Source organism: Phaenicophaeus curvirostris, chromosome 28 (assembly GCF_032191515.1).
Source record: "Phaenicophaeus curvirostris isolate KB17595 chromosome 28, BPBGC_Pcur_1.0, whole genome shotgun sequence".
Lineage (NCBI taxonomy): Eukaryota > Metazoa > Chordata > Aves > Cuculiformes > Cuculidae > Phaenicophaeus > Phaenicophaeus curvirostris.
The window spans coordinates 6,377,375-6,405,180 of record NC_091419.1 but is presented as its reverse complement, the minus strand read 5'-3'; the positions used below and the strand labels follow the sequence as shown (position 1 = coordinate 6,405,180).

The 27,806-nt window shown below is 58.3% G+C and overlaps 4 protein-coding genes and 1 long non-coding RNA gene across 6 annotated transcripts; 3 read left to right on the top strand and 2 right to left on the bottom strand.

The window, feature by feature from the left end:
* The first annotated feature begins 1,719 nt into the window (after nucleotides 1-1,719).
* Nucleotides 1,720-5,243, top strand: NR2C2AP (nuclear receptor 2C2 associated protein). 2 transcript variants are annotated; one of them, XM_069878354.1, is made up of 6 exons: nucleotides 1,720-1,757; nucleotides 3,360-3,421; nucleotides 3,516-3,606; nucleotides 3,743-3,848; nucleotides 4,597-4,665; nucleotides 4,906-5,243. In XM_069878354.1, exons 2-6 carry the CDS (start codon nucleotides 3,381-3,383, stop codon nucleotides 5,019-5,021), a joined length of 423 nt encoding a protein of 140 aa, XP_069734455.1. In that variant the 5' UTR covers nucleotides 1,720-1,757; nucleotides 3,360-3,380; the 3' UTR covers nucleotides 5,022-5,243. The 2 variants fall into 2 exon arrangements, with proteins under 2 accessions (XP_069734455.1, XP_069734454.1); XM_069878353.1 differs by lacking the exon at nucleotides 1,720-1,757 and having other exon boundaries at nucleotides 3,337-3,421; nucleotides 3,788-3,848.
* A 414-nt stretch (nucleotides 5,244-5,657) lies between these two features.
* RFXANK (regulatory factor X associated ankyrin containing protein) lies at nucleotides 5,658-12,645 on the bottom strand. The gene is made up of 10 exons (XM_069878352.1): nucleotides 12,563-12,645; nucleotides 10,873-11,087; nucleotides 10,586-10,663; nucleotides 9,884-9,964; nucleotides 8,798-8,863; nucleotides 8,543-8,643; nucleotides 7,288-7,413; nucleotides 6,644-6,710; nucleotides 6,335-6,415; nucleotides 5,658-6,029 (listed from the first exon to the last, which is right to left on the bottom strand). Exons 2-10 carry the CDS (start codon nucleotides 11,078-11,080, stop codon nucleotides 5,971-5,973), a joined length of 867 nt encoding a protein of 288 aa, XP_069734453.1. The 5' UTR covers nucleotides 11,081-11,087; nucleotides 12,563-12,645; the 3' UTR covers nucleotides 5,658-5,970.
* Nucleotides 7,449-10,363, top strand: LOC138732009 (uncharacterized). The gene is made up of 6 exons (XR_011339242.1): nucleotides 7,449-7,602; nucleotides 8,023-8,262; nucleotides 8,583-8,931; nucleotides 9,224-9,565; nucleotides 9,746-9,834; nucleotides 10,076-10,363. It is a non-coding gene; the product is annotated as an uncharacterized lncRNA (long non-coding RNA).
* A 1,247-nt stretch (nucleotides 12,646-13,892) lies between the features above and the next one.
* On the top strand, nucleotides 13,893-21,357 carry BORCS8 (BLOC-1 related complex subunit 8). Its single transcript, XM_069878355.1, has 5 exons — nucleotides 13,893-13,957; nucleotides 15,781-15,893; nucleotides 19,199-19,263; nucleotides 19,711-19,818; nucleotides 20,808-21,357. The coding sequence occupies exons 1-5, from the start codon at nucleotides 13,921-13,923 to the stop codon at nucleotides 20,848-20,850; spliced, it is 366 nt and encodes a 121-aa protein (XP_069734456.1). The 5' UTR covers nucleotides 13,893-13,920; the 3' UTR covers nucleotides 20,851-21,357.
* A 671-nt stretch (nucleotides 21,358-22,028) lies between these two features.
* TMEM221 (transmembrane protein 221) lies at nucleotides 22,029-27,188 on the bottom strand. Its single transcript, XM_069878351.1, has 3 exons — nucleotides 26,876-27,188; nucleotides 22,892-22,977; nucleotides 22,029-22,656 (listed from the first exon to the last, which is right to left on the bottom strand). Exons 1-3 carry the CDS (start codon nucleotides 27,181-27,183, stop codon nucleotides 22,145-22,147), a joined length of 906 nt encoding a protein of 301 aa, XP_069734452.1. The 5' UTR covers nucleotides 27,184-27,188; the 3' UTR covers nucleotides 22,029-22,144.
* Nucleotides 27,189-27,806: the final 618 nt, after the last annotated feature.

The window sequence follows — 27,806 nt, the reverse complement described above, 5'->3', positions numbered from 1 at the left end:
GGCAGAGCTGGCAGCTGCGTCCCCGACGCGCAACGTGCCGTGGGGCAACTGAGGCTCCTGTGGATTTTGACCCAATTTCTCTGGCAAAACTCAAGTGGGGGAGAAGGGGAGGAAGGGGGAGGAAGGCAGCGCGTGTCACGCGTGCGCTGCCGTGTGTCACCGCGGGTGCGTGCACGCATGGGCACGCGTGTGTGCAGCCCCCAGGTGGGGCTGAGCCCCCAGAGCCGCGTGGCGAGGGGGAGGTGATGGTTTTGCAGCCCTCAGCAGGCTTTATTCTTGCTTGTGGCTGAGCGCAGGCAGCTTCGACGCGGCCACCGTGACTCATGCAGGCGGCTCAGCACCCAGGGAGGATTGGGGGGGGCTGAGCAGCCCTGCTGGGCCCTGTCCTTGCGTCGCCTCCCCCGGCAAGGTGGGGCGAGAGCCAGCTGGGGACGTGGGACCACCGCGGGGTCAAGGCTTGGCGACCTCACCGAGCACCAGGGCGCGTCCACAGAGCCCGTGGGCAAGCGCAGCGGGACCATAAGCCTGCAAAGGATGATTTTAAGCAGATGCTGTGTTATATTTGGGGGATGTGGGTGTGATTTCTGCCTGCACAGCTGCTCCGGGCTCCCTGGGAGAGCTGTGCTGGCCCAGAGGCAGCGGGGAGGGCTTGGATTCCATGCTGGTGTCTTGTATTGGTGAGGGGGACACTGGGAGTGCGGGGATGCTGGAGCGTGCAGGGATGCACCAAGCCCCTAGAGATGCTCCCAGTGCACAGAGATGCTTGAGAACGTAGGGATACTGGAGCATGTGGAGGTGCTGGGTGTGCAGGAACACTGGAGCATGCAGGGATACTGGGACGTGTAGGGATGCTGGAGCGGGCCAGGATGCTGGGATGTGCTGGGTTGCTGAGATGTGCAGGTATACTGGAACGCGCCAGGATGCTGGAATGCACTGGGATGGCGGGATGTGCCAGAATGCTGGGTTGTACTGGGATGCTGGGATGCAGGGATGCACAGGAATGTTGGGTTGTACTGGGATGCTGGGATGCTGGGATACTGGGTTGTACTGGGATGTAGGGATGCTGGGTTGTACTGGGATGCTGGGTTGTACTGGGATGCAAGGATTCTGGGTTGTATTGGGATGCCGGGATTCTGGGTTGTACTGGGATGCAGGGACGCTGGGTTTACCAGGATGAAGGATTGTACTGGGATGCTGGGATGCTGGGTTGTACTGGGATGCAGGGATTCTGGATTTTACTGAGATCCTGGGATGCTGGGTTGTACTAGGATGCTGGGTTGTACTGGGATGCTGGGTTGTACTGGGTTGCTGGGATTCTGGGTTGTACTGGGATGCAGGGATTCTGGATTTTACTGAGATGCTGGGATGCTGGGTTGTGCTTGGATGCTGGATTGTACTGGGATGCTGGATTGTACTGAGATGCTGGGATGCTGGGATGCTGGGTTGTACTGGGATGCTGGGATGCTGGGATGTTGGGTTGTACTGGGATCCTGGGGACCCCCCCCCCCCGCGGGCCCTCAGCCGCGCTCCCACAGCGCCCCCTGGCGGTCAGACTCGGGATGGCGCCGCGCCCGCCCCGCCGCGCCCCCCGGCCCCCGGTACCGGCTGTTGGGGGGGGGGGGCACCCCCCGTGCCCCGGGCCGAGCAGGGAGGGGAGGGGGCGGGGGGCGAAGCTTTTGCGGGGAGGGGCGGGGAAGGGGGCGGTCCCGGATGCGCGGGGCCCGGGGAGGCGGTTCCGCCTCTTCCTGCACCGGGAGGTGAGACCGAGGGGCTGGGGGGGGGGGTCCCCGGGGCTGCTAACGGGTCCCAAATGCTCCCCCGGGGTGGGGGGGGGGGTCCCCGGGGCTGCTAAAGGGTCCCCAGTACTCCCCCGGGTGTCGCCGGGGCTGCTCGAGGCTCCCCAGCGCTGCCCGGGTGCCCCCGGTGCGGTTGTGGGGGGTCCCCGGGGATGCTTGGGGGTCCCCGGTGATGCTGGGGGGGCTCCCCGGGGCTGTTTGGGGGTCCCCTGTGCTGCCCGGGGTCCCCTGTGCTCCTCAGGGGGTCCCCAATACTGCTCCTGGGGTCCCTATGCTGCTCCTGGGGTCCCCAATGCTGCTCCTGGGGTCCCCGGTGCCTCTTGGGGGTCCCCACTACCACCGAGTGCCCCCTGTGCTGCTCCTGGGGTCCCCAGTGCTTCCTGGGGAGTCTCCAAAACTTCTCGGGGGGGTGGTCCTCAGTGTTGCCCAGCAGTCCCCAGTGCTGCTTAGGGGTCCCCAGTGCCGCCCGGGGGGCGTCCCCTGTGCTGCTCAAGGGTCCCCAATATTACACAGGGGTCCCCAGTGCTATCAGGGTGTCCCAGGTGCTGCTGGAGGGTCTCCAATGGTTCTTGGGGGTCTGTATTGCTGCCCAGGTGTCTCCAGTGGTTCTTGGGGGTCTCTATTGCTGCCCAGGTGTCTCCACTGCTGTTGGAGGGTCTCCAGTGGTTCTTTGGGGTCTCTATTGCTGCTCAGGTGTCTCCAGTGGTTCTTGGGGGTCTCTATTGCTGCCCAGGTGTCCCCAGTGGTGTTGGAGGGTCTCCAGTAGTTCCTTGGGGTCCCTATTGCTCCTCAGGTGTCCCCAGTGCTGCTGGAGGGTCTCCTGTGCTGCTCAAGGGTCTGTATTGCTGCTCAAGTGTCCCCAGTGATGTTGAAGGGTCTCCAGTGGTTCCTGGGGGTCTGTATTGCTGCCCAGGTGTCTCCAGTGGTTCTTGGGGGTCTGTATTGCTGCCCAGGTGTCTCCAGTGATGTTGAAGGGTCTCCAGTGGTTCCCGGGGGTCTGTATTGCTGCCCAGGTGTCCCCAGTGCTGCTGGAGGGTCCCCAGTGGTTCTTTGGGGTCCCTACTGCTGCCCAGGTGTCTCCAGTGCTGTTGGAGGGTCTCTAGTGGTTCTTGGGGGTCTGTATTGCTGCTCAGGTGTCTCCAGTGGTTCTTGGGGGTCTCTATTGCTGCCCAGGTGTCCCCAGTGCTGTTGGAGGGTCTCCAGTGGTTCCTGGGGGTCTGTATTGCTGCCCAGGTCTGTATTGCTGTCCAGTGGTTCTCGGGGGTCTCCAGTGGTTCTTTGGGGTCCCTATTGCTGCCCAGGTGTCTCCAGTGCTGTTGGAGGGTCTCCAGTGGTTCTTGGGGGTCCCTGTTGCTGCCCAGGTGTCCCCAGTGCTGCTGGAGGGTCTCCAGTGGTTCTTGGGGGGTCTCTATTGCTGCCCAGGTGTCTCCAGTGGTTCTCGGGGGTCCCTATTGCTGCCCAGGTGTCCCCAGTGCTGCTGGAGGGTCTCCAGTGGTTCTTGGGTTCCCCAGTGCAGCCCAGGTGTCCCCACGTTTGCCCCTCGCTGACCCCGTCTCTCCTCAGGCAGCTCGGCCGCGGGCAGCGATGCCCGTGGAGCCCCTGGTCTGCGCCGACACGGCCACGCGGTGAGTCCCGGCGCTGGAGGGGACAGCGGGTGGCAGGGGGGGCTGCCAGGAGGGTCCTTCTGTCCCTGACGCTGTCCCCATCGCGTCCCCGCAGGGTGAGCTCCGTGCTTAACCGGGATGTGAAGCAGTTTGGGAAGAAGCACATGTTCGACACGAGCGAGGAGACGTGCTGGAACTCGGACCAGGTCGGGGGACGAGGATGGGGGAGGCCACAAGGGCCATGGATGGGACAAGAGCCACGCGCGAGGGCTGGGAGCCGTGCTCGTGGGGAGCAGCCGCTGTCCCCGCCGTGACGGACCCCGGTGTCATTCCTGCTTCCAGGGCACCTGCCAGTGGGTCACCCTGGACTTCCCCCGCACCGTCAAGGTCTCGCAGCTCCACATCCAGTTCCAGGGAGGATTCTCCAGCCGGCTGTGCACGCTGGAAGGTGAGGAGTTGGTTTTGGGGGACATGGGGGAGCCCTCTGCCTCAGTTTACCCACACACCTGGATCCCACAGTGGTTTGTGAGGTCCAGAGGTGTTTTTCAGTTGGTCCTGAAACCTGAGAGGGGTTGAGACCGTGGGCTGGAGCAGAGGTGGGGGAACAGCAAGGACCAGAAGAGGCTACAGAGATGATTGAAGGGCTGGAGAACCTCCTGTATGAGGACAGGCTGAGAGAGTTGGGGTTGCTCAGCCTGGAGAAGAGAAGGCTCTGGGGAGACCTTAGAGCACCTTCCAGTACTGAAAGGGGGTCCAGGAAAGCTGAGGAGGGGCTGTAGGTCAGGGAGTGCAGAGACAGGATGAGGGGGAACAGTTTTGAGCTGAAAGAGGGGAGTTTGAGACAAGAAATGTGAGGGTGGGGAGTCCCTGGCCCAGGCTGCCCAGAGCAGGGGTGGCTGCCCCATCCCTGGAGGGGTTCAAGGCCAGGTTGGATGGGGCTTGGAGCCCCTGATCCAGTGGGAGGTGTCCCTGCCCATGGCAGGGGTGGGACTGGATGGGCTTGGAGGTCCCTTCCGACCCAAACCATCCTGTGACCCGGGGTTCTCCAGGATGCTTCGGTTGTGGATGGGAACCTGGTCCCTTAGATGAACCCCTGCTCCCAGAGCCAATGCAGGGAGGATCTGGGGGGTCTCTGTGGCCGTGGCCGCCAGCAGAAGCTCCCCCAGCACCTGAGCCTCCACCTTTGCCCTCCGCAGGCTGTAGAGCAGGTGAAGAACTGGTGAAAATATCCGACCTGTACCCCCAGGACATCAATGCCATGCAGATATCCTTTGCCACGTTGTGCGATGGGCTGAACAGCTTGGTGGGTGGGTTCAGAGCCCCCTGCGGCTGCGAAGAGACAGGGAGGTGATGGCAGAGCTGGTATTTAAAGCAGCTCAGCAGAGCTGGAGCAAATCTGGACATCGCTGGCTGCAGCGTGAGCCCCACACGAGCCTCTTTAGAGCCGGTCTTCCACCAGTCATGACATCCCCCTGCCTGTTTTTCTCCTTTACGGGCCCCACACAGATTCCAGGTGGAGGAGACGGTGCTGGATAAGCTGAAGATCACGTTTGAGAACAGCACGGACTTCTTCGGGAGGATTGTGGTGTACCACCTCGGGGTGCTGGGGGAGAAGCTGTAGGGCAGCAGCGAGGGGCGGCGTGGGGGGCTGTTCCCCATCGCCTGCGTGACCCCACGGGGGGACGCGGGGCAGCAAACCCTGCCGGCCGCCCCCTGGGACGCTGAGAGGGAATCCCACCCCACGGGTGGCAGCGACGGAGGGACATTAGTGCAGATCCTCCACTTCCAAGCCTTTGGTGGGACGCAGCCTGTGTAACTGGCTGAATAAACGGTGTCCCCGCTCCTTCCCGGCTGCTCCTCGGGCAAGTGGCAACCCAGAACCGAGCCCTCTGGGGTTTACTGTGGGTTCTGGCTGTCTGTCCCCTTTTCTAACCACCCCAGAGCTTCTTGGAGGGGCTTTTGTGGCCTTGCAGGGCTCTGGCTCAGGGTTGTGGTGTGCCGGCTGTCGGCTGGGGCCGCGCAGGGTGATGCTTCCTGCAGAATTTCGCTCCAGCCTGTGGATATTTCCCTGTGTGGTTAGAGCGCTACGTGCAGACAGGGCTTGGCAAGTTTCTGGGTGTAAGAGGGAGGTTCCCTCTTCCAAGAGACAGCTCTGGAGAGGAATAAAGTGGCACTGGGAGGGGAGGTGGGTGGCCCAGTACCCCAGCGCTGGGTTCAGGGACTGGCAGCTGCGATGGGCTGAGGCAGTGGACAGGGCTTCAGAGGCTGCAGGAAAGTTTACTTCCAATAATGCAATACCTGAATGCAGACGCACGGAGCAGCCGAGCCCAGACAGGGCAGAACCACAGCTGCCCCGAGGAAGGAGTGTCTCTAGGTACGAGGTGGCGTGGACGTGCCACCCTGTGGGAGAAGCAGAGGGCAGGTGGTTCCCAGCCTCCTCCACGTGCTCCTTGCTCCACGTGTCGTGCCGTTCTCTGTTTCGACGTGGCTGGGTGAGGCCGCCTTGGTCCCAGAGCCCTTGTCGGGCCGGAGAAGCCCTGGTGCTGCAGCAGCACCGCGTGAGCGCCATGTCACTCCAGCTCCTTTTTCTGAAAGAGCTTGAGGATGTGATTTTCAATAACCTGTTGAACTAAGGGAGGAGAGAGGGGTGAAACCTGGGGAAGCCAAGCCTGCGAGAAGCCAGCACCACGGTGGGCAGGAGCTGGTCACTGTTTTGTTCCCATTTTCCAGTGGGAGGCTGGAAAATCCTTTTCTCCCTCTGCCCTGTACCAGCGTGGCTCTGGTTTGGAGGGCGAGCAAGGGGAACAGGACCCATCTTAGTTCCTCTAGGGAGCTGTGGAAGGTCGAAACAAGCCCCAAGCAAGGCTAGAAGCTGGGAATTGCCTGTAGGCTTTTGGAGAAGGGCTTGCTGCCGGGCACGGAGGGGCCACTTGCCTTTCTTGTGTCCCAGGGCCACGGCCAGATCCATCGGGGTGTAGCCAGAATCCGCCTCCGTGGTCAGGTCGGCGCCGCGAGCTGCAGGCAGGCAGTGGGGATCAGGGCAGAGCTGCCAACGCGGCTGCCCCTCTGGGTCGGGCACAGGGCGAGGGGACCCCCAAAAAGGTGCCCGTCCTCGCGGAGCAGCCCCCCGCGACACCCCCAGGCTGCTCAGTTTCTCCCCCCAGGCGTGTCCCGCTCTCCCCGAGGCGATGGGCAGCGAGCAGCGATTCGAGGCCAAGGCTAAGAGCAGATCTTCCCCGTTACCTAGTAGAGCCTCGACACACTTGACGTGGTTGCCGCGCACGGCGTAGAGCAGGGGGGTGCCGCCGTTCTGCAGGGAGAGGGAAGGGACCGTGTTCACACAACTCCTGCTTCTCCCCAAGCTGTAGGTCCCCAACCCACTGGGATCCTCTTTCCACCCTCTCGCAGCTCCAGGCTCGGTGTTTTCTCAAAGAGCATCTCTGCGCAAGGTTTCTTCCCTGCCTGCCATACAATTAACTTTTAAACCGTGTCATTTTAAAGACAACCTGAAGTTCTGAGCGCTGATTCCTTGTGGTAGCATCACCAGTGTGAGCGGCTGAGGAAATCATTTAAAATTATTATCCAGATTAATTTCTCGAAGCAACCGCATGAGCAAGCAAACGAGTGCTGTGAGCCTGGCGGGCGGCTGGGAGAAAGGAATTGCTGCTAACACAGCCCAGAAGGACGGGAACTCCTTCTGCTCCCATTTTCCTTCCCTCAGGAAGGAGCGTCTCTGGGTGTTTGGTGCTGCGGCCGTGCCACCCTCTGGGGGAGAAGTGTGGCTCCAGTGAGGGTAGATCATAAAATGCGCTGCTGCTTCTTAAAATGAGCCCAGCGGAGCCCCGTGTGGGGCTCGGTGTCGCTCCCAGCGCTTTAGCAGCACTCACCCAGTCGTAGATGTTGATGTCCACGTTCCTCTCCAGCAGCATGATGACGATGTCGGTGTAGCCGCCCATGCTGGCCAGGGACAGGGCGCTCTCCCGCTCCTTGGCCAGCGTGTGGGGGTCAGCGCCCTGGGGACGGCACGGGCGTTAGTCCCCAGGGGGGGCAGAGCCCTGCGGGGACCCAGCGTGCTCGGCACAGCCCTGCTGGGCACCCCAGGGGCGCTGGTCGTGGAGCACAGACGGCTCGCACGTTCCCAGTGACCTCTCCTTGACTAAAGTCCTTACCGGGCAGGTTTTTATCATCATTGAACTTCTCAGGTGAGGACTTAAAAGCCCTTCTCCTGCGTCAGTATCTGAGCCTGATGGTTCCTGTTACTCAGCCCTATTTCCCATCACGAGCAACCGCGTTACTGACCTGTCTAAATCCTGTACAGTCTCCACCATCTCTTTTATTACCGATTTACCTAGAAAACCTCCCTGTTCTCCAAGCCCTGTCAACCAGGACCTCTCTGGACTTCATTATAGCCTTTATCACCTCATAGGGAGGGGGTTGAGTCCCCTTCTCTGGAGGGGTTTAAGGGACGGGTGGACGAGGCACTGAGGGACATGGGTTAGTGATTGATGGGAATGGTTGGACTCGATGATCCGGTGGGTCTCTTCCAACCTGGTGATTCTGTGATTTATTTTGGGTTCAGTTTGTCTCTCTGGTAACACATTGCGATTTTGCTGCGAGTACAGTAAGAGAGCCAGAGTTTGGCCTTTACGTGGCTTGAGTGGTCGCCGGTCCTTGGACACATGGATGTGGGACTGAGCTCTGGGGAGCAGCTTGATCCAGACAGCAGGAGGATGTGGCTCCTGCTCGCCCCCAGCCCGTGCTCGCCTGCAAGCCCGGCACTCAAGGACGATGCAGCAATGAGTTCATTAACTGCGATGATACCTCAGCGAACACATTTGCCGGCAGATTACAGGGCCCAAGTGGTAAGCCTGATCTCAAATTACCAATAAGCAGATATTTAATTACAAACAGTTATTGCTAGCTGTGAGATAAGACTCTTCATGCTCCTGACTTAGCTCATAGCCCAGCGGGGAGCAGCAGCCGACAGCGTCGGAGCGGTTAGCTCTGCAAACCCGTCCTGTTTGGTGCCATGGGAAAGTCAGGCTGAGATGGTATCGGGACAGCGCTGGACGATTTGGCAGCTCTTGGGGTTGGAGATGGGAATTCTCTGGTTAACAAGGTGCTGTGTGAGCTTGGCCTTACCCATTCCAGCAGGTGACGGACTGTTTCGATCTCTCCGAAGGCTGCAGCCCAGATCAGCGGCGTGAAACCTCTCTCATCGGGTTTATTCACCAAGTTCTCGCCTGTACAAACACGGGTGAGACGTCATGAACAGGATGGGTAAAGCCCCCTCTGCCCCCTGTCCCCTCAGGAAACGCAGTGAAGGGTGTAAATGAAGCCAAGGGTTTAGCAAAAGGCCTGCGATGACTCTCTGTGACCCCAAAGGAAGAGACCTACCTTTCCGCAGATGCTCTTTCAGCTGGCTGAGCTCTCCTTGGGCAGCAAGCTGGTGGATGGACAACGCTGAGGAGCAGAAGGAATTCACCCATCAGGACAAAACGCTTCCCCAGCTCAGCACCCACTGTCTTCAGGTTGGCCCCTCGAAATCTGGGAGGTGGTAACCCATCCAAGCCCCAAAAAGCCCAGTGAGTAGCTAACACTGTTCTGGTCTGAGCTAAAGCAGACTGATTTTCTAACTTTTCAGCTAAGCCTCTTCTAAGTAACTTCAGGTTTTGAGAGTTCACAATATGTTTTTCAGAGAGTGTCTGTCTCTAGAAGTGATAATGTTTAATATTTATAGTTTAGTTTAATATTTATAGTTAATCACCAAAGTAACAGGGCACTGGTATGCAGAAAAGCCACTGTTTATACTTATTTGTGTAGAAACCAAGGCCATGGTGGAGCTGGTGCAATGCTTCAAGCCTAAAGGGCACCTGCAGGGGTGAGTGGACAGGAGAGTTGACCCCAAATTACCCAGCGAGGTATTCCATGCCATATACATCATGCTCAGTACAAAACTGAGGGATCACAAGGGTCAAGACCTCTTCTTCACAGTGACTGGCAGCTAGTGAGAGCCTCGCACATCCTTCTGCCTCCTGATTCTGATCCACTCGTTACTGAATCCAGCTCCTCTCTGCTGCTGAGTCCAGCCAGGGACCTCTCCCTGTCGCCACCCTGCATCATCACTGGTGATGAAGTCATTGAGGGGTTCGATTTTGTATATTTGTATGTGGTTTGTTATTTTCATATTAATATTTTCCTTATTATTGTTTTTCAACCCACAAATCTCTCTCCCTCGTTTCCCTTTCCCCTCTCCACGTGGCGGTGGGAGCTGGGACACCGCTGCCCGTGTTTAGCTGCCGTCCAGGCTGGGAGTGGGGCTAAACCGTGACAAACTCTGTTCAGGAGCAGGAACAGGCGGACACAGCGAGTGCTGGGAGCGACGGGGAGAAGCCCGAGAGGCGCTGAACAGCGAGGCAGCAGGAGCCAGCAGGGTATGTCCATGGTGTGGGGTGCACAGCTGCTCTGCGCAGCGGAACTCACTGTCCAGCGTGGCTGGGAGGGCTGAGACCTCGTTTCCTCGCTGCCTGTTCGTCAGCGTGTTCGAATGCTTCAGGGGAAAACCTGTTCCAGAGAGAGGAGAGAGTCAGTGAGGAGCTGCGCTGGCTCTAGAGCTTCATGAAAGCTCAGGTCTCAAGCAACTTCTCCAAATCTGTCCCCTCCTGTTCTTGGCAGAAACCGAGTCTGGTGAAAAAGGAATTTTCCCCTTGCACATAAAGAGCCTGGAGACTGCGGTTTGACCGGTGTGTGGGACCAACAGCTGAGCAGGGAAGATAAAACAGCTGCCCAAGGAGGGGCAGGGTCCATCTGGGGCACCGCGGGAAGCAGGGATCTGGCATTAATGGCATCATTGCAAATGGTACGCGGCAGGGGGGCACAGCCTGGGGGATGCGCTCATATTTCCTACCCTTGAAGAACTCCACTTGGAATTAGCGAAGTGTTTTCAGTGAGCTATTTGTAGTTTAATTAGGAAAATATACAGAAAGAGCCTCTGGTTCTACTGCACAAAGCTGCAGCGACCTCTCACTGCTGTCACGAGTCATCTGGATTTGGACTTGGCAGTGGTAAAAGACTTCTTTTTTCCATGTCTTTGTGGAATGGGAGACCCAGATGACCTCTCCCATGCCCGTCTCCCACTGGGGCTGCGCCTGAGCATCTGTGAGCAGCAGGTACCGCGACACTCACTGTCCAGGGCCGAGAGCTTGGGGCTCCTCTGCGTGTCCCGCGAGGCAGCCGAGGGCTTTGGGAGAGCGTCTGCTCCACCTGTGAAACCAGCGTGGCCGTTAGGGGCCTTGGTTGTGCTTTTTGGGGAGCAAGCTGGGCTCCACACATGGCACGATGAGACCCAACCCGCGTGCACCCCGACCTCCAAGCAGGCTGATCCCAGTTTACAGCGGGACAGATGCTGCAGGACCCCAGGTTTGTGCACGTCCCATCTCAGCTCCCACCCCCCTGTCCCCCCCAGCACTCACTGCCCCTGTGCTCCAAGCGTGTCCTGTCCTCATCTGCTTGCAGATGCTCCTGGGGGGCACTGCTGTCCCCCACATCCCCCCTCACAGCCAGCTCCTCTGCAGATGCTGCTCCCTTGGCTTCATTTTCACCCCCTTTCAGCATCTCCTGGGCATCCTCATCGCTCGGGGGGGTCTCCACGAGACGAGCGGCGCCTTCTTCACCCTCCATGGGGCAGCTGCCACACGCAACACGTTAGGAAGGAGGAAAAAGTGGGGTTGTCCCCTGGGATGGAGGGGACAGCAGGGATGGGGGGCGGCTGCCAGGTCCCCCAGCGCTTGCAGCCACCAAACTCTGTGCCGGCAGCGCAGTTTGGGGTTCCCCTTGCCCTCTCCGGCCAGACTCCCCGCAACGGTGGTGACAAAAGCTGCCGTCACGGGACTGTGGCCAAACCACTCATCCCAGCATGCCTGTCTCCCCACTCACAGCGGGGCCAAGCCAGGGATCCCCCTTTCTCCCTGGTTCCCCCACTGCCACCTCCATCCCCCTTGACCCCAAGGTGGCTGGGGGGCTCCCCAGCTCCCTCTGTCCCCAAGCTGGTTGGGGGTGCTCCCAGCTCCCCCTGTCTCCAAGCTGGCTGTGGGGGCTCCCCCTGTCCCCAGGATGGCTCAGGGGCTCCCTACCTCTTCCTTGACCCCAGGATGGCTCGGGGGGTCCACAGCTCCCCCTATCCCCAAGCTGGCTGGGGGCACTCCGCAGCCCCTCCTTGACCCCAAGCTGGCTGGGGGGCTCCCTACCTCCCCCTTGTCCCCAAGCTGGCTGGGGGTCTCCCCACCTCTCCTTGTCCCCAAGCTGGCTGAGGGGGGCTCCCCCTGTCCCCAAGATGGCTGGGGGGGCGCTCCCCCTGTCCCCAAGCTGGCTGAGGGGGCTCCCCCTGTCCCCAAGATGGCTGGGGGGCTCCCCAGCTCCCCCTGTCCCCAAGCTGGCTGGGGGTGCTCCCCTTGTCCCCAGGCTGGCTGGGGGGGCTCCCCCTGTCCCCAAGATGGCTCGAGGGGGGGCTCCCCCTGTCCCCAAGCTGGCTGGGGGGCGCTCCCCCTGTCCTCAAGCTGGCTGAGGGGGCTCCCCCTGTCCCCAAGCTGGCTGGGGGGCTCCCCCTGTCCCCAAGCTGGCTGGGGGTGCTCCCCTTGTCCCCAAGCTGGCTGGTGGGGCTCCCCCTGTCCCCAAGCTGGCTGGGGGGTGCTCCCCTTGTCCTCAAGCTGGCTGGGGGGGCTCCCCCTGTCCTCAAGCTGGCTGGGGGGGCTCCCCCTGTCCCCAAGCTGGCTGGGGGGTGCTCCCCTTGTCCCCAAGCTGGCTGGGGGTGCTCCCCTTGTCCCCAAGCTGGCTGGTGGGGCTCCCCCTGTCCCCAAGCTGGCTGGGGGGGCTGCCCCTGTCCCTAAGCTGGTTGGGGGGGGCTCCCCCTGTCCCCAGGCTGGCTGGGGGGGCTCCCTCCAAGCTGCCCCTTCCCGCTGAGGACTCTGGGCTCGCCCCCAGCATCCTCCGCTGCAGGATCCCCCCGCTCCGCGCGAGGCCCCTTCCTCGGGCCAACCTGGGGGGGCTCCTTGAGGGAAGCGGGGGGCTCCCTGGGCCCCCAGCCCAGCTCCCCCGGCGCTGAGGGAGGCGAAGCGGAACGCGTGGCGTTCAAGCCGCAGCGGGGGAGCCTCGTGGCCATCTTACCGCGGCGGGTGGAACTTTGGGTTCGTTCTTCTTCTTTCTCTTCGCAAGCTTCGCTTGGAGGCAGCCAGACCTCGGGGTTCCGCGTACGGGACGGGGCCTGGGGGCGCGAGGAGCTGGGGCGAAGGCGACGAGCGTTTCCCGGAACGCGTCGGAGGAGCGCGGGTCGCGTATAAACAAGCCCCGATGGTCTCTGCTGGGAGATAAGGGAAAACTGGCCAAGGAGAAACGGCTGCGAGGTTAAGGATTGTGGGAAACACTCGCTGGTAAAATAGTGAAAAGGACAAAGTCTTCAAAGCCAAGGCGATAATATTCCTATTCTACAATCCGGCGCCCAACTGGATGCCTTTCCTTACAAAAGCAGTGGGTATACATCCTAGTTTTAGAAAAAGAACCATATAAATCCTCAAAGAATGTTCTTTTTTTTTAATATATTATCCAACCATGTCCAGAGACTCCCTTCAGGTTATCCCGTGACCTAAACCAGCTACATCTTACAAGACACATTTATACAATGAAATAATTATAGGTACAAACCAGCTGCAGCAAAACTGATCGATTAATTCTCACAGGATCGTCAAGAGGAGATGGAGAGCACTCATTACCCTGCTGGAGACCACCATAAGAACTGGTAAAAGGAGAATTTTGGAGGATGTGCACCCTTCATCTTAGAAAAAATACGAACTCCACAGTTAAGCAACTTAAAGTTGAAAGCGTATGATGGAAGAAGGAAAGGGAGATCGGGAAGGGAGGGTTTGTGATTGTGTAAGGTTAACATCCTTATCCTAACTAAGGAATTCTGGCTTCAGTTTTGGGTCCCTCACTCCAAGAAAGACATTGAGGGGCTGAAGAAGGGGAATGGGGCTGGAGAACAAGGGTTATGAGAGGCAGCTGAGGGACCTGGGGTGTTTATCCTGGAGAAAAGGAGGCTGAGGGGAGACTTTATCGCTCTCCACAGCTCCCAGAAAAGAGGTTGTGGTGAGGTGGGTGCTAGTCTCTTCTCCCAGGTAAAAAGTGATGGGATGAGAGGAACTGGCTTCAAGTTTATACTGGATATTAGGGAGAAATATCTTCACTGAGGGAGCGGTGAAGCCCAGGACAGTGGGCCAGGAGAGATTTAAAAGCCAGGAAGATGAGGTGCTCAGGGATGGTTCAGCAGTGGGCAGGAAGGGGGGGACTTGATGCTCTCAAAGATCTTTTCTAACCAAACTATTTGGGGGGGGGGGGGGAGCGGAATGAAAGCGCCGGGTCGGTGTTTCCAGCCGGGGCCCTTTGTGGTGCAGTGGGGGGGGGGGGCGGTGTTTCCAGCCGGGGCTATTTAAGCCGAGCACCGCGGAAAGCGGAAGTGGCGGCGGGGCGGGATGGAGGAGCCCGAGATGCAGCTGAAGGTGAAGAAAGGTGGGAGCGGAGCGGGGACGGTCGCGGCCGGGCTCTGCGGGGCTGAGGGGGACGGGGGGGACGGAGGGAGTCGCGGCGGGGCCCCGTGGCGGCAGCTGGAGTGGCGACAGGGCCCCGTGGCGGCAGCTGGAGTGGCGACAGGGCCCCGTGGCGGCAGCTGGCGTCGCGGTGGGGCCTTGAGGGGAAAGATAGGCTGGGGCAGGACAAGTCGCAACGGGGTGAGGGGTGGTAGGGCTCTGTAGCGACAGCAGGAGTCGCGACAGGGCCGTGTCGTGACGACAGGGGTCGCGACAGGGGCCTGATGGAGAAGGGTAGGCCGAAGCAGGGCAAGGCGTGACAGGGTGGTTGGTGAAAGGGTGTTATAAGTGCTGATAGGGCTCTGCGGCGACAGCAGGAATCGCGACAGGGCCCCGTGGTGACAGTAGGAGTCAGGACAGGGCCCTGCATCGATAGGAGGAGTCGTGACGGGGCCCTGGGGTAGAAGAGTAGACCACGGCAGGGCAAGTCGCGACAGGGTGGGTGGTGGTGACAGGGCTCTGCAGCCGCAGCAGGGCCTCTGGGCTTGGTCACAACGGGGAACTGGATGTCGTGACAGAGCAGGGGACGACGTGCGTGGGGCCTGTCGGGATCCCCGTGCACCCCGGTAGCTGCCTTGTGCCCCCTGCTCCCACCCTGTCCCTGCTATTCCTGCCCCGCCACCAGGCTCTGTCAGGTCGCTTGTGCCAGGAGGACAGACAGACAGGGTCTGCCCCAGCTGGTGCCATTATCCCTGGAAAGCTTTCCCTTTATTCCCATTCCTATTCAGGAGGCTCGCTCTGTTTTCTGGCATAACAGAACTGCGGGACCTGAGCGGATCTCACTGAAACAAAAGCTCTGGAGGGAGGAGGAGAGAATCCTTATCCTTAAAACACAACTTTATGCTCTGTTTCTGCGTGGCAAAACACTCCTGGATTCACCTCCAGCGAAAGCATCTCTGGTTTTTGTGGCTCTTAATAACCAGGAGCTGTCAGCGTTCACCTTGCAAACCTGCAGTGAGAGAGAGGGCAGAGCTGGGATGCAGCTGGACCAGGAGAGGGGTGGAGGGAGGGGAAGCAGCTCGGAAAGCCAACGAAGCTCCTCAAACTCACGTCTGCATCCACCGTGTCCCCTCCGCGGGCATATTTTGGATGTCACCTGAGGGAGGTGTCTAGAGGGGAGCAGCAGGAGGACCCTGCAGCGAGGAGTGGCTGAGGCACAAGAGAACTTGAGGCTCTGAGCAGGGATGAACCCAAAGGGTTAGTAACGAGACTGGGAGATGCTCAGAGAAGCAGTGGAGTCTCTGTCCCTGGAGGGGTTCAAAATGCATGTAGATGTGGCTCTTCAGGATGAGCTTATTCACTGTGGTGGGGTTGGGCTGGATGAGCTGAGAGGTCTTTTCCAACCTTTATGATTCTATGTGGTGTTCCCAGCTGGATGGGGCAGCTGTGGGGCGCTGGAACGGGAGCCAGGCCACTGCTGGGCTCCGCTCATCTCTCGGTCCCTCCAAATTGGTCAGAAAGGGCCCAGTGTCGTGTTCCAACCCCCTGCCATGGGCAGGGACACCTCCCCCTGGATCAGGGGCTCCAAGCCCCATCCAACCTGGCCTCGAACCCCTCCAGGGATGGGGCAGCCACCCCTGCTCTGGGCACCCAGGGCCTCCCCACCCTCACAGAAAAACATTTCTTCCCAAGATCTCATCTCAATCTCTCCTCTTCCAGCTCCAAACCATTCCCTTTCATCCTCTCCCTGCCGTCCCTGATCAAGAGGCCCCACTTTCCATAATGCTGTTGTTTTTCTCATTGCAGTTACGGACAAATTCACGGAGAGCATGTACGTCCTGGCCAATGAGCCCTCCGTGGCCCTGTACCGGCTCCAGGAGCACGTGCGGAGATCCCTTCCGGAGCTCGCGCAGCACAAAGTGAGTTCTGCGTCACTTTGAACTCCACAACTGTGACACCGTTGGACACAAGCTGGATTTTTTCCACACATTACCCCTGTTTCACCTCCCTGGAGATGAGCAGGGAGGAGGGAGATAAGCCATCAGGGTGTGAGGTGCTGCAGGACCCTGTTTGGTCTGAACTGGGGATGTGGGGACGTTGCAAATTTACCTCAGGGTGTAAAAAAAACCCTCGAGAGCTCAACCCCATGCTCGCATGGCTAGAGTTGTGTGTGGAAACAAAGGAAAATGAGTAGTCTGTCTTGTCCGGGGAGAAGGGAGATGTTAAATCTTATTACCCCTGCCTGCGCTGCGAGGGTTTTATTTCCTACATAAAATAAGGGGGAGGTTGAGAGGAGGGAAGGGGGAGCGCGAGGGAACAAGTGCGAAGAGCCCACATGAGGCAAAGCAGGATAATGAATCGCATCTCGCAGCTGTGTTCCTGCTTTCCTCCGGAGCACGGAGCACAGACACTTTAATGCCAGCCTTGTTGTCCTTCTCCCTCTTCTGCCAGTCATGATTCATTAGGAGTGATGTCTCATGAATAGATTACTGCTTCATGTCTATGCTAATGCACTGTCAGGCTCCATTTTTCACCTTTGCTTTACAGCCCTGCTTTCCAAATTAACCTGGATTGTGACACTTTATTATTCAATTATTTATTAACGTTTTATATACGTGCCTGTGTGCAGTGGTAGGTATAGAGATGTATGTGCATGTATAGCACACGCTTATGCGATTGCATCACTGGCACGCGGGAGACAGCTTCGTAATGTTATTCCAGAGCTGTCGCTCGCTCTCATTTAATCAAGATAGTCCCGGTTTCAGGGAATGCATCCTGAACAAAAGGAAATTGAGCAAATTGTATGACAAGTCATGCAGAGGGAAGAGATGGGTCTCCACCGTTGTGTAACGGGGATGAGGGCGAGGGGCAGCGCAGAAGCGCTTGTGGAAGCGACAGCCGAGTGAAGGCACTGGACACAGAGCGTGTTGTTAGGCAGCAGGATTTATATCACACAGGATCTCTGGAAACCTTTGATTCTCTCGTTTTCCCTGCCCAGCACACTCCTCGCAGTTATCCACAGCGTTCTGTGACCTCTCTGGCTCGGTGAAGCTCATTTCCTAGCTGCAGTCATCCCAGAGAATTCTCTTTTGTAGCTAAAATTGCTGCCGTTTCCCAGTTTCTTCCTGTGAGAAAGGAGGTCATACAGGACACCAGCAGCAAATACAACAACCTGAGCTCAGTTGTTCTGAGGCTGCAGTGTCATGTTTGGAAACACACTCTTCCTCCCTGCTGGTAACCAGTCCCTGGTAAGAACTGGGAGAGTTAAACGTAACTTGGCTAGGCCAGTGTCCTGACTGTGCTGCCAGGCTGCTGCTGACGGGCTTGTGGTCAAGTTCTCTCCATTGTCCTTGATCCCACTCTCATTTTATCCAACTTTCAGGCACTGCTGTTTGCAGGGAATGGGCTGGGCCTGCCAGGCAGCCAAACCCCAGGAGACTCAGGGCCCTGACAGGACTATCATCCCAGCGGAGCGTTCCGTTATATGGGGATGGATATTTTGGGTTGCTGTGCCAGAGCCCATCGGCTTTGTGGCCAGGCACTGGAACAGGAGGGTGTCAGCAGGGCTGCGCACCGTGAAAACGCTGTCAGGTTTTATCTAAATCAGAGTGAAGGCATTAAAGTGAGATGGGTTTGATTCCTCAGAACAGAAGAAAAAGGAACGCTCTGCGTGGATCCATTCTCAGGTAATTTAGTCCCAGGATGTAGGTAATGTATAAAGGAAACAGGATTTATTGGTGGTTTCCAGCTTTCCTTGAGCTGTGCAGCAACTCTGTCTCTGGCTGGCTGGGTTCTCCCGAGACGCAGCCTTTGAAATTCCCAGAGGGATTAAACTTAGGAAAAATTGGGAGTGAGGAACTCTAAGGAAAGATCTTTTTCCTAATTAAGGACATGAGGATCCCAGGAATTGATGGGAATGCTGGGAACAGACATCACTGGCTCTGATTATGGGGAGGGATTAAAATCTATGGGTTCTCAGGCATGGGAGGAGCACAGAAGCAGCTGTGATGTGACTGATGGATATCGGGGTCTGAACAGTTGTTAAAGATCCACCTGGCTGCTCTCGGAGAGAGCAGGGTGAGGGGTTGCAGGAAGGCTTCTGCAGCTCCAGCAGCTGCCTCCACACACAAATCTCGTTCCCAGCAACAGATGGAGTTATGTAACACACAACTGGACTCGGGGACGAGCGTGATCTTGGTGGGGTTGCAAGTCCTGGGTTGAAGGCCCCTCTCCTGCAGAGAACTGCCTAGAGCACTGCATGTAGAGGCTTGTTTCTTTTGTAGTTTGAGGCTCTGTGATCAAGCGTCCTGATTGTAAGGCAGGCTTTGAACAGCAGGAGTGATTCTGGATGCAGTCCAAGCTCCTACCCAGCCTCCTTCAGCCACAGAAAGAGGCCCTTGCAGTTCCTCTGGCTTGTAACTAGATCCAGCAGAATAGAGGGGTGAATTAGCTCCCATGAGAACGTGTTTTAAAGAATGCCCAAACTGCTTCAGCACTTCTGAAATAGTTACCTATTGAGCAGTGCCTCTGAACTCAGCTGGGCTTGGAGCTTGGAGCGCTTACCTCCCGTGCCAGAGCTGGCTGTGTGCGGTGCTTCTTGGGTTTGCGTGTCCTCTCAGGGTTCCTTCGTGCTCGTGAAAGGATGGGCACGGTGTTAACAGCTGCTTGGGATCAGATGCCAGAGTTTTTGAGCAGATTGGAGGACAGGGCCGCTTGTGGCTGTGAGAACAGCAGGTCCGATGGCCTGAGAACTTGCAGCGTTGGAAAAGAAACTTTCAGCTGGTGTTGGACGAAAGAGTGGGCACTGCAAGAGCTGTGTTAGTTCAGATCCTGTCTGCCTGCCCGAGTATCCCAGTACTCTGCAACATCCAGCTGGTTCATTGCACTCAGTGCGATGGTGCAACCGACGGCTTGGTCACCGTGGCTCTGAGCTGGCTCGTGGGCTAAAACGTCTGAAAACAAAGGGAGTTTTGCCAGAGTATCCAAAGTGTTTGACTGACCCAGTTGCCCTTCCAGAAATACACGCAATAGATGTTTCTTTTAAGTGCTACAGCACTTGGAGCCCAGAGCCGTCACAGGCTTTCAAGCAGGAGACAGATTCCAAAAGCAGTTTCCAGTGCAAAGCAGCCAGAGCTCTTGTCTGGGAAGGGCTGGCAGTGCGAATCGCTGCGTGCTGTACCTGTCTGCTGCGCACCTAACGATGCCGCCTTCTTTTCTCTTTCAGTCCGACATGCAGAACTGGGAGGAGCAAAGCCAAGGTGCCATCTACACCGTGGAGTACGCCTGCAGGTACAGGAGACTCCTCCGAGCAGGAGGGTCAGATTTGCAGGAGCAAAGCAGAAGCTGCCTGCGCTTCCCTGAGGCCTCCCCGGTGTAAGCCATGGTTGGTGACGGTGTGAGGCTGCAAGGCTGTTCTCCCTGAACCACTGCCCTGAATCTTGGGGGCTTCACTGTGATGAGTGTGCCACCTCCTCCCCAGTTCCGTGCATGGTGCAGACCTGCTGATCTCATAGGAATGGTTGGACTCGATGATCCGGTGGGTCTCTTCCAACCTGGTGATTCTATGATTCTATAATCTCCTTCAGTAAACTTACCCACCAGCTAGAGTGTGAAGATGCATAAAGCTGAGGTTTCTTAACAGTCCTCTCTGTCAGGGAGCGTGTGCTCTAAGACCAGGGTGCCTTTGGAAACACTAACCAGTCTTCCATCTCCCTCCACCCCTCTCACTTCTTTCAGTGCCATAAAGAACATGACTGACAGCACCGTCTACTTCAAGAGCATTGACAGTCTGCTCAAACACGCCATAGCCCTGAAGGATCAGCTGAACGCTGCACAGGGACGCAGGTAGCAAGGGGTTACGACGCTGCCTCTTTATCTGAGTGACTGTACAGGCTTTCGGGACATGGAAGGTGGGAAGTGTCTCTGCCCATGGCAGGGGTGTTGGAACTGGATGATCTTTAAGGTGCCTTCCAACCCAAACCGTTCTTTGATTCTGTGTAATGCAGCCCAGTGTGAATATGCCAAGCATTTGTCTCAATTCTAGACTGTTATTTGAAGGAATGTGCTGCTTGCCTTCCAGTGATCTTCTGTCTTTGTTACTGGGAAGCAAATAATCTCGTTTTCAAAAGGGCAGCTGGAGAATAATTTATTTCCTCATTTTAAAAGGGCTGTTTGGTGGGTAAAACATGAAATCTTTGTGTTGATGGTATTTGAGATGATGCTGCTGAGATGGAGTAGGTGAGAGCCTGCGTTTGGTGCTGTTCTCTGTCATCTCTGTGGCTCTGTTTGAGCAGACTTCTGTAGAGGTAGGTGATGGTGGCAGGTGGAGCAGAATGATGAGGCAGTTTTGTATGTCTGCAACTGAATTGCAGCTACTAAAACACCTTCCAGCAGATCATTTCAGTCTAGTCTGTTTGTCTCTCCTGAGAATGGTATTGGTTTTGGGGTCTGACAGGGTGGGAGTGAGAAAACTCCCCAATGCCCATCCCTGATGAAACCACTGGAGCAAACAGAGAGCTGCAGAACGGCTCTGCCTTAGGCGGTTGTGGTTCAGGCTCTGCGATTTCCCAGTTGCCTGCGTGGCAGGGTCACACTGTGCAGCCCAGACCATTTTTAGTGGTTTTTGTGGTAAGGATTGCTGCCTTGACACCCATGGGGGCTGGTGTGTGTTGCTCCGTAGTCTGCATCGCGCACTGAAAGGTGTCCTTGTCTCTGCTGCTCTCCTGCTGCAAGCAGGGAGGTTTTATTGGAGGGAGGCCCTGGTTCTTTGCATTCTTACGGCTGCTGGTGCCCTGTCTGCCCCTCTGGGCATGACTGTCTCTTTCTTTTTACAGCACTGTTGCTCCACAAGCCAAGAATCCTCCAGCTAGTTCCTGATCTCAAAGACTGGCTGCCATCTGCTGCCTTCTCCAGCCCAGCTTTATGTTCTCCAACCACGAGGAGGAGTGAGAAACCGTTGGCTTAATCTCTGAAGCTGCACAGAGCTCTCTGCCTGCTGCTCTGTTCCTGGTGAGGTGCTGCACCTGAGCAGGCAAATCCTGCCACTGGGGCCAGGAACTACCTTTGCGGGGTGCTTTGGGGAGCAGTTGTGTCCCTTTCCAGAGCACTTCACAAAAGGGAAATGGGGTGGATTTATCCTTTCCAGTTCTTTTCCATGGCAGACTGCTACGAGGTGTTATTCTCTCTACCTCTTGGCCACAGAAATCTGTCAGAAAAACTAGGTCTTGCTTTCAGTGTTTTGTAGTCGGCTGTGTAAAGACGTAATGTGGGCACACTTCAGCTTTGTTCAGGAGGCATTCGGCGAGGAGAGCTATTCATGCGTGTGCCAGGGAGCTGCTGAATTTGGTTTTAGTGAGAACAATAATAAAAAGGAAAAACAAGAAAGTTCTAAGACCTTCCCCTGTGGCTCCCTCGGGCTGGGGGGTCTTGGAGCCCGCTGGCTCTGCGTGTTTCAAAGGGCATGGGGCAAAACAAAGACATGCAGAGTTGAAACCTTTTAAGTGGGGAAAAAAGAAACTGTCCTGTTCTTCAAAAAACAACAACAAAAAAAGGACTTTCTTCATCCCCTGGCAAGCAGTGGGAAGCAGAGCTGTGCACACGGCTTCGGAGATCACTTTAAATAGGATGTGACTTCAGTGTTAAATTCTCCTGGAACCAGCAGTTCTGTTCTGCTGAGGAATTTACCAAGGATGCAGGGATCAAAGCAGTGCTAGACTTCCCAAAGAAATAGTATTGTGCACAGGATGACAGGTATCTTCAGGATAATAGCATGGGAGGTGAGAGAGGATCTGAATTGGCGGCCTCCACTCCCCGAAATGCTTTACTGTTTGCTGAATGGTAAGGAATTGGGGAAGAACCAAGTGTGCTGCTTCCCTGGGCCTGGGCAGGGCTGGTGGAGCGTGGGGCTGTGAGCAACCAGCAAGGTGTCCGGTCACCACAGCGACAGAGTGAGTTGAACCTGCTTGTGTTTGATGGAAATAGCTGCCGCCTTTCCCTGTGCTTTCTGCCCCGCACACGGCAGAGGGCTGGGGTGCAAACCCTTCCCAGCCCTCACCCTGGACAATTGGCTCTTCTCCTGGGGACCTCTGTTTAGCTCTAGGAGATGCAAATCTTGGCTCTGGTGCCTGAAGCTCCCTTGGGATGAGATGAGGCAAAAAGGTCCCACTTCCCCTCACACCAGGGTTGAGTCCTTGCCCGAGGCTCCGGGTTTGCGTGCCAGCACGTTCCTCATCTCCTCCGTGACACCATTCCAGGGCTTTCCCTGTGCATGCAGCAGGGCTGACTCTGCCGACAGCGTCCGGTGTGTCCGGGGCAGGTTGTAGCTCTCCTTCTCGGAATGAAGCCCAGGGCTGCCTGAGGAAGTGAGGTTGCTGCTGGCTGGAGAGCCCAGCTGGGATTTGCGCTCCAGGAAAGGAGGGAAGGAAAATTCCCGGTGGATCTCGGGCCGGGGTGCAGCCACATTCTTGTTGTTCAGATCGCTGGTGGAGGATTCGCCGTGCTGGGCGGAGTCGTTCTCGTACAGGGTGTGAGAGACCTCAGAGCAGCTGCGGCGCGAAACCTGGGAAGCGCGTACCAGGGCGTGCGTCACCGTGATCAGCAGGACGATGACGCCGGAGGAGAGGATACAAGCGCTGGCAATGCCGGCTTCCAGTTCAAAGAGCAGCAGCATGTAGATAGCGAGAGCTGGAAGGAAAGCGCAGAAGAGCTTGAGGAGCCAGAAAGGCTAAAACGATGCAGCTGACCTGCAAAACCTTAGGCTCCGTGAGGGCTGGTCACTGAGAAGAGAAAGATTGTGCTATGGGAATGAGCTGGCAAAGCCGTTTGCAAAACAAACCCGATGCTGAAGTAGAACCTCAGCAGCTCATGAGCGCTCAGCAACCATCACAGGGTGTATGGGCTGGGCTGAAAATACACTTGCCTGTTAGGTAAACTGAGACCCCGCAGCAAAACAAGCCGATGGCAGCGTGGCGAACCATCCGGCTGTCCAGAAGGAACCAGTCTGCCCTGCAAAACAGGAGAAAACCCCAGGTCTGTATGATCTCCTGGCCCTGGTCTCAGCACAGCAAAAACACTGATGCTGTGGCCTGGCCCCTGCTGAGAAACTGAAACACTGGGTTTACATAGAGAACAGGTTCCAAGCCAGGTCACGAGCCCAAGGACCTCTGTGAGCTGGGGTTTTGACCAGGCTGCAGGGTTGCACAGCTCCGGGCTGCGTTGTTCCCACTCTGGAACAGGAGATTTTGAGATCACTTGAAATGTCAAACTTTTCCTCCCTGGTTCAAGCTGTGCAGATGGGGTAGAGAAATGGTTGGAGGCTTTTTGCTGCTGTTCAGCTGACCCTGAGAGCAAGCAGGGAATGAAACTGAGGCTGTCAAGCCCATCTCCCCCTAAAGAAAGAGTGACAGGTCAAGTGCTGGTGCGCTGAATTAAGCAAGGCTGGGTTCTCCACCCTTGGGATTGGATTTCTGTGCTCAGCTCGGATTGCAAGCCTTTTGTCTGGAAGGGGCTTGGTACTTGAATTGTTCTTAAAACACATGAAAAGACCAGCTCCTTTCCAGCAGGGCTTTTGTTTCCCATCCAACACCAACCCCTGCGCCTGCTGCCGGCGCTTTCCTCCGCCGAGGCACCCACAGCTCTGCCTGGGCACCTTCGGAGCCAGATTGACCTGGCAAATCTCAGTCCTCGCTGGATTTTGGAGGCAGCTGTCACCAGAGGATGCCTCCGCTAATTGGGAAGGTGGGATGTGGTTGTTAGGGAACGCAGCGCAGTGTGGCAGCCGGGTGCTGGGAAACTCGGGGGGCTGGCAGTGGGAGTGCTCAGAGAGATGCTGGGAAGATGCAAACTGTCCCTCAGAACAACAGGGGGTGCGCAGGGCACTGCTGGTCCTGCCACCCACCTCCAGAAGCCTCACAGAGCTCTTTGGAAACGTGCTCTGGCATGGAAGGACCAGCTGAAGAGGCAGCAGCACAACCGTCCTCCTGCCAGGACCAGCCGTCGTGTTGCTCCTCTGCGATGCCAGCTCCTTCCACCCCACAGGGTGAACTTAGCAGCCAAGGATGCTGTGTCCTGGCCCCCTCCCCTCCTCTGGGGCTTGTTGTAGCCCCTCAGCCGTTGCCGCCCGCGCGGGGAGTCCGCAGCCAAGCGCCGTTAATAGAGCCTGGACCTGCTCCCACTCCTCGCTGCTGGTGGGGAAGAGCAGCCGCTTTGTTTTATTAATTACCTGAGTCGGAGGGGGATTAGCGGGGAGGAGAAGGACTTTGTTTGGAGCTGGCTCGGACTATTGAGCACAGCGCTGAGAAGTGGAGTGGTAATTCAGTGTGACAGGCCCAACGTGGGAAAGGTCCCTGGGACGTGAGCGGGTCCCCTAATGAAACCGGCGCCCGGTGAGACCAGGCCAGCTCGGCCACGAAGAGACGGCGGCTAATGGCATCCCACATCGCTGGGGAGAGGGGCTGCGTCCTTCCAGCACCTCCTGCCCGAGACAGCCTGCAGAGAGCATCCCTGTGTCCTCAGAACCTGCCCTTCTCCTTCCGAAGACAAGTGTAACCCTCAGGTCACGTCTGGGGAAACTGAGGCACAGCCAGACTAAGTTATGTGCCTGAGGGACACCAACCCTGGCTGCCAACCCTACTAACACCTTGTATCACCGGCAGCAGAGCCCAGAGCAGCCTCTTGCTTTGCTGGGGCTCTGAAGAAGAGCACAGAAATATTATTTAAAACCAAATTGGGAACATCTCGCCCTGGTGAGACGAACCAGTGGGGTCTGCGGCGGTGCCAGTGATGGTTGCTCTGTCCTGTAAGTCCTTGAACAAGGTGCTGCTGCTGTTGGATGGGGGCTGAACCACGGCGGGGCCATGCTCCATCTCCCAACCTGTGACTTTGCATCCAGCTGCCTGATTAGCGCTGCTCCTGTTTCACCCTCGGGGTTCCAAAGTTGACCCTCACACCTTCCAAACGGTGTTTTACAGCCCGAATCAGTACCAGGTCATAGAATCACAGAATGGTTTGGGTTGGAAGGGACCTCAGAGCCCATCCAGTCCCACCCCTGCCATGGGCAGGGACACCTCCCACTGGATCAGGGGCTCCAAGCCCCATCCAGCCTGGCCTTGAACCCCTCCAGGGATGGGGCAGCCACCCCTGAACTGGGCAACCTGGGCCAGGGCCTCCCCACCCTCACAGCAAAATGTTTCTCCCCAAGATCTCATCTCAATCTCCCCTCTTTCAGCTCCAAACCATTCCCCCTCATCCTCTCCCTGATCAAGAGCCCCTCCCCAGCTTTCCTGGAGCCCCTTTCAGGACTGGAAGGTGCTCTAAGGTCTCCCCAAAGCCTTCTCTTCTCTGGATCTCAGACACATTTACAGCTGCGGGGGAATTTAGCGCTTTTAACAGTTTTCCAGCAGAAGCCGAGATCCCACCAGCAGCCAAGTTTGCTGCGGGAACATTGTGTTTCACAGAAATATTTTGCTCTCCTTCGTTAATGAGCACGCTCGGCCTCGGCTTCGGTTGGAAGATGCTGAGAGGAGACACTGCCGCTTGCTGGAGTCCCTCCAGCCGTCATGAAGCACTGATGGGTTTGTCTAATTAGTGACACAAGTAACTGTTGAAACATTATTATCTCCTTTAAATGGGTTTTGACTTCCTTAAGTCAGAGTGGTCCCAAAACGGTCCCATGAGCTGCCTTGAGGAACCTCCACGCACAGACCAGTTTCCACCAAAATGCCTTTAAATCTGATCATTTGGAAGCTGTTCTCCCCCTGCAGCTCCCCTCGCAGGGCAGTGCCTGGGGGGGCAGCAAAGCCCAGATCTTGGGGGGCAGGAGGGGTTGGCAGGGCTGCTGCCCCCTGAGTCCCCCCTGCACCCTCAAGCTTTGCTGCCCCCCAAGCTCTGCTGCCCCCTGAGTGCCCCCTGTGTACCCCCTGCACCCCCGAGCCCCCCTGCACCCCCAAGCTCTGCTGCACCCCAAGTCCCCCCTGCCCCCTGAGCCCCCCCTGCGCCCCCAAGTTCTGGAGCCTCCTGAGCTCCCCCTGCACCCCCAAGCTCTGCTGCACCTCAAGTCCCCTCTGCCCCCTGACGCCCCCCCTGTGCCCCCAAGCTCTGAAGCCTCCTGAGCTCCTCCAAGCTCTGCTGCCCCCCGAGCCCCCCTGCACCCCCAAGCTCTGCTGCCCCCAAGTACCCCCTGCACCCCTGAGTCCCCTTGCACCCCCAAACTCTGCTGCCCCCCAAGCCCTGCTGCACCCCAAGCTCTGAAGCCTCCTGAGCCCCCTTGCACCCCCAAACTCTGCTGCACCCCAAGCCCCCCCTGCACTCCCAAGCTCTGAAGCCTCCCGAACTCCCCCTGCACCCCCAAGCTCTGCTGCACCCCAAGCCCCCCCTGCACCCCCAGGCTCTGAAGCCTCCTGAACTCCCCCAAGCTCTGCTGCCCCCCAAGTACCCCTTGCACCCCGAGCCCCCCTGCACCCCCAAGCTCTGCTGCCCCCTGAGCTCTGCTACCCCCTGAGTACCCCCTGCACCCCTGAGCCCCCTGCACCCCCAAGCTCTGCTGCCCCCCAAGACCCCCCTGCACCCCCAAGCTCTGCTGCCCCCCAAGACCCCCCTGCACCCCCAAGCTCTGCTGCACCCGAAGCCCCACCTGCACCCCAAGCTCGGAAGCCTCCTGAGCTCCCCCTGCACCCCGAGCTCTGCTGCCCCCCAAGACCCCCCTGCACCCCCAAGCTCTGCTGCACCCCAAGCCCCCCCCGGCACCCCCAAGCTCTGAAGCCTCCTGAGCTCCCCCAAGCTCTGCTGCCCCCCAAGCCCCCCCTGCACCCCAAGCTCGGAAGCCTCCTGAGCTCCCCCTGCCCCCCCGAGCCCCGCTGCCCCCCAGCCCCCCCTGCCCCCGTTCCCTCGCCCCCCGCGCTCTCACCGGTGGGAGCCGGGCTGCCCCCGGCAGAGCTCGGTGCTCAGGTAGCCGTGGAGGAGGCAGAGCAGGAGGCAGCTCACGTTGAGCACCAGGCAGAGCGCGGCCAGCACGGCCGAGACCGGCAGCAGCGCGGCGGCCACCGGCTCGGGCAGCGCCCCGGGACCCCCCCCGGGACCGGGACCCCCCCCGGCACCCCCCCGGCCCGCCGGCAGCTGGAAGATGAGGCTGGAGGCGAGCAGGGACATGGCAGCGGCCAGAGTCCCGAACAGCAGCAGCACCCACAGAGCCCGCTGAGGGTAAGCGGGGGGCATGGCGGGGCCGGTACCGGGGACCCCGAGGGAAGCGGAGGGGAACGGGGCGAGGGGGGGATACCGGGGACCGGGAGGCACAGGGAGCCGGGATGCTCCGGGAGCCGGAGGGAAATGATGGGGATACGGGGTACCGGGAGGTACAGGGAGCCGGGATGCTCCGGGAACCGGGGGGGAATGAGGGGATACCGGGTACCGGGAGGCACAGGGAGCCGGGATGCTCCGGGAACCGGGGGGGAATGATGGGGATACCGGGTACCGGGAGGCACAGGGAGCCGGGATGCTCCAGGAGCCGGAGGGGAATGAGGGGATACCGGGTACCGGGAGGCACAGGGAGCCGGGATGCTCCGGGAACCGGGGGGGAATGATGGGGATACCGGGTACCGGGAGGCACAGGGAGCCGGGATGCTCCAGGAGCCGGAGGGGAATGATGGGGATACTGGGTACCGGGAGGCACAGGGAGCCGGGATGCTCCGGGAACCGGGGGGGAATGATGGGGATACGGGGTACCGGGAGATACAGGGAGCCGGGATGCTCCGGGAGCCGGAGGGGAATGAGGGGATACCGGGTACCGGGAACCGGAGGGGAATGGGGGGATACCGGGTACCGGGAGATACAGGGAGCCG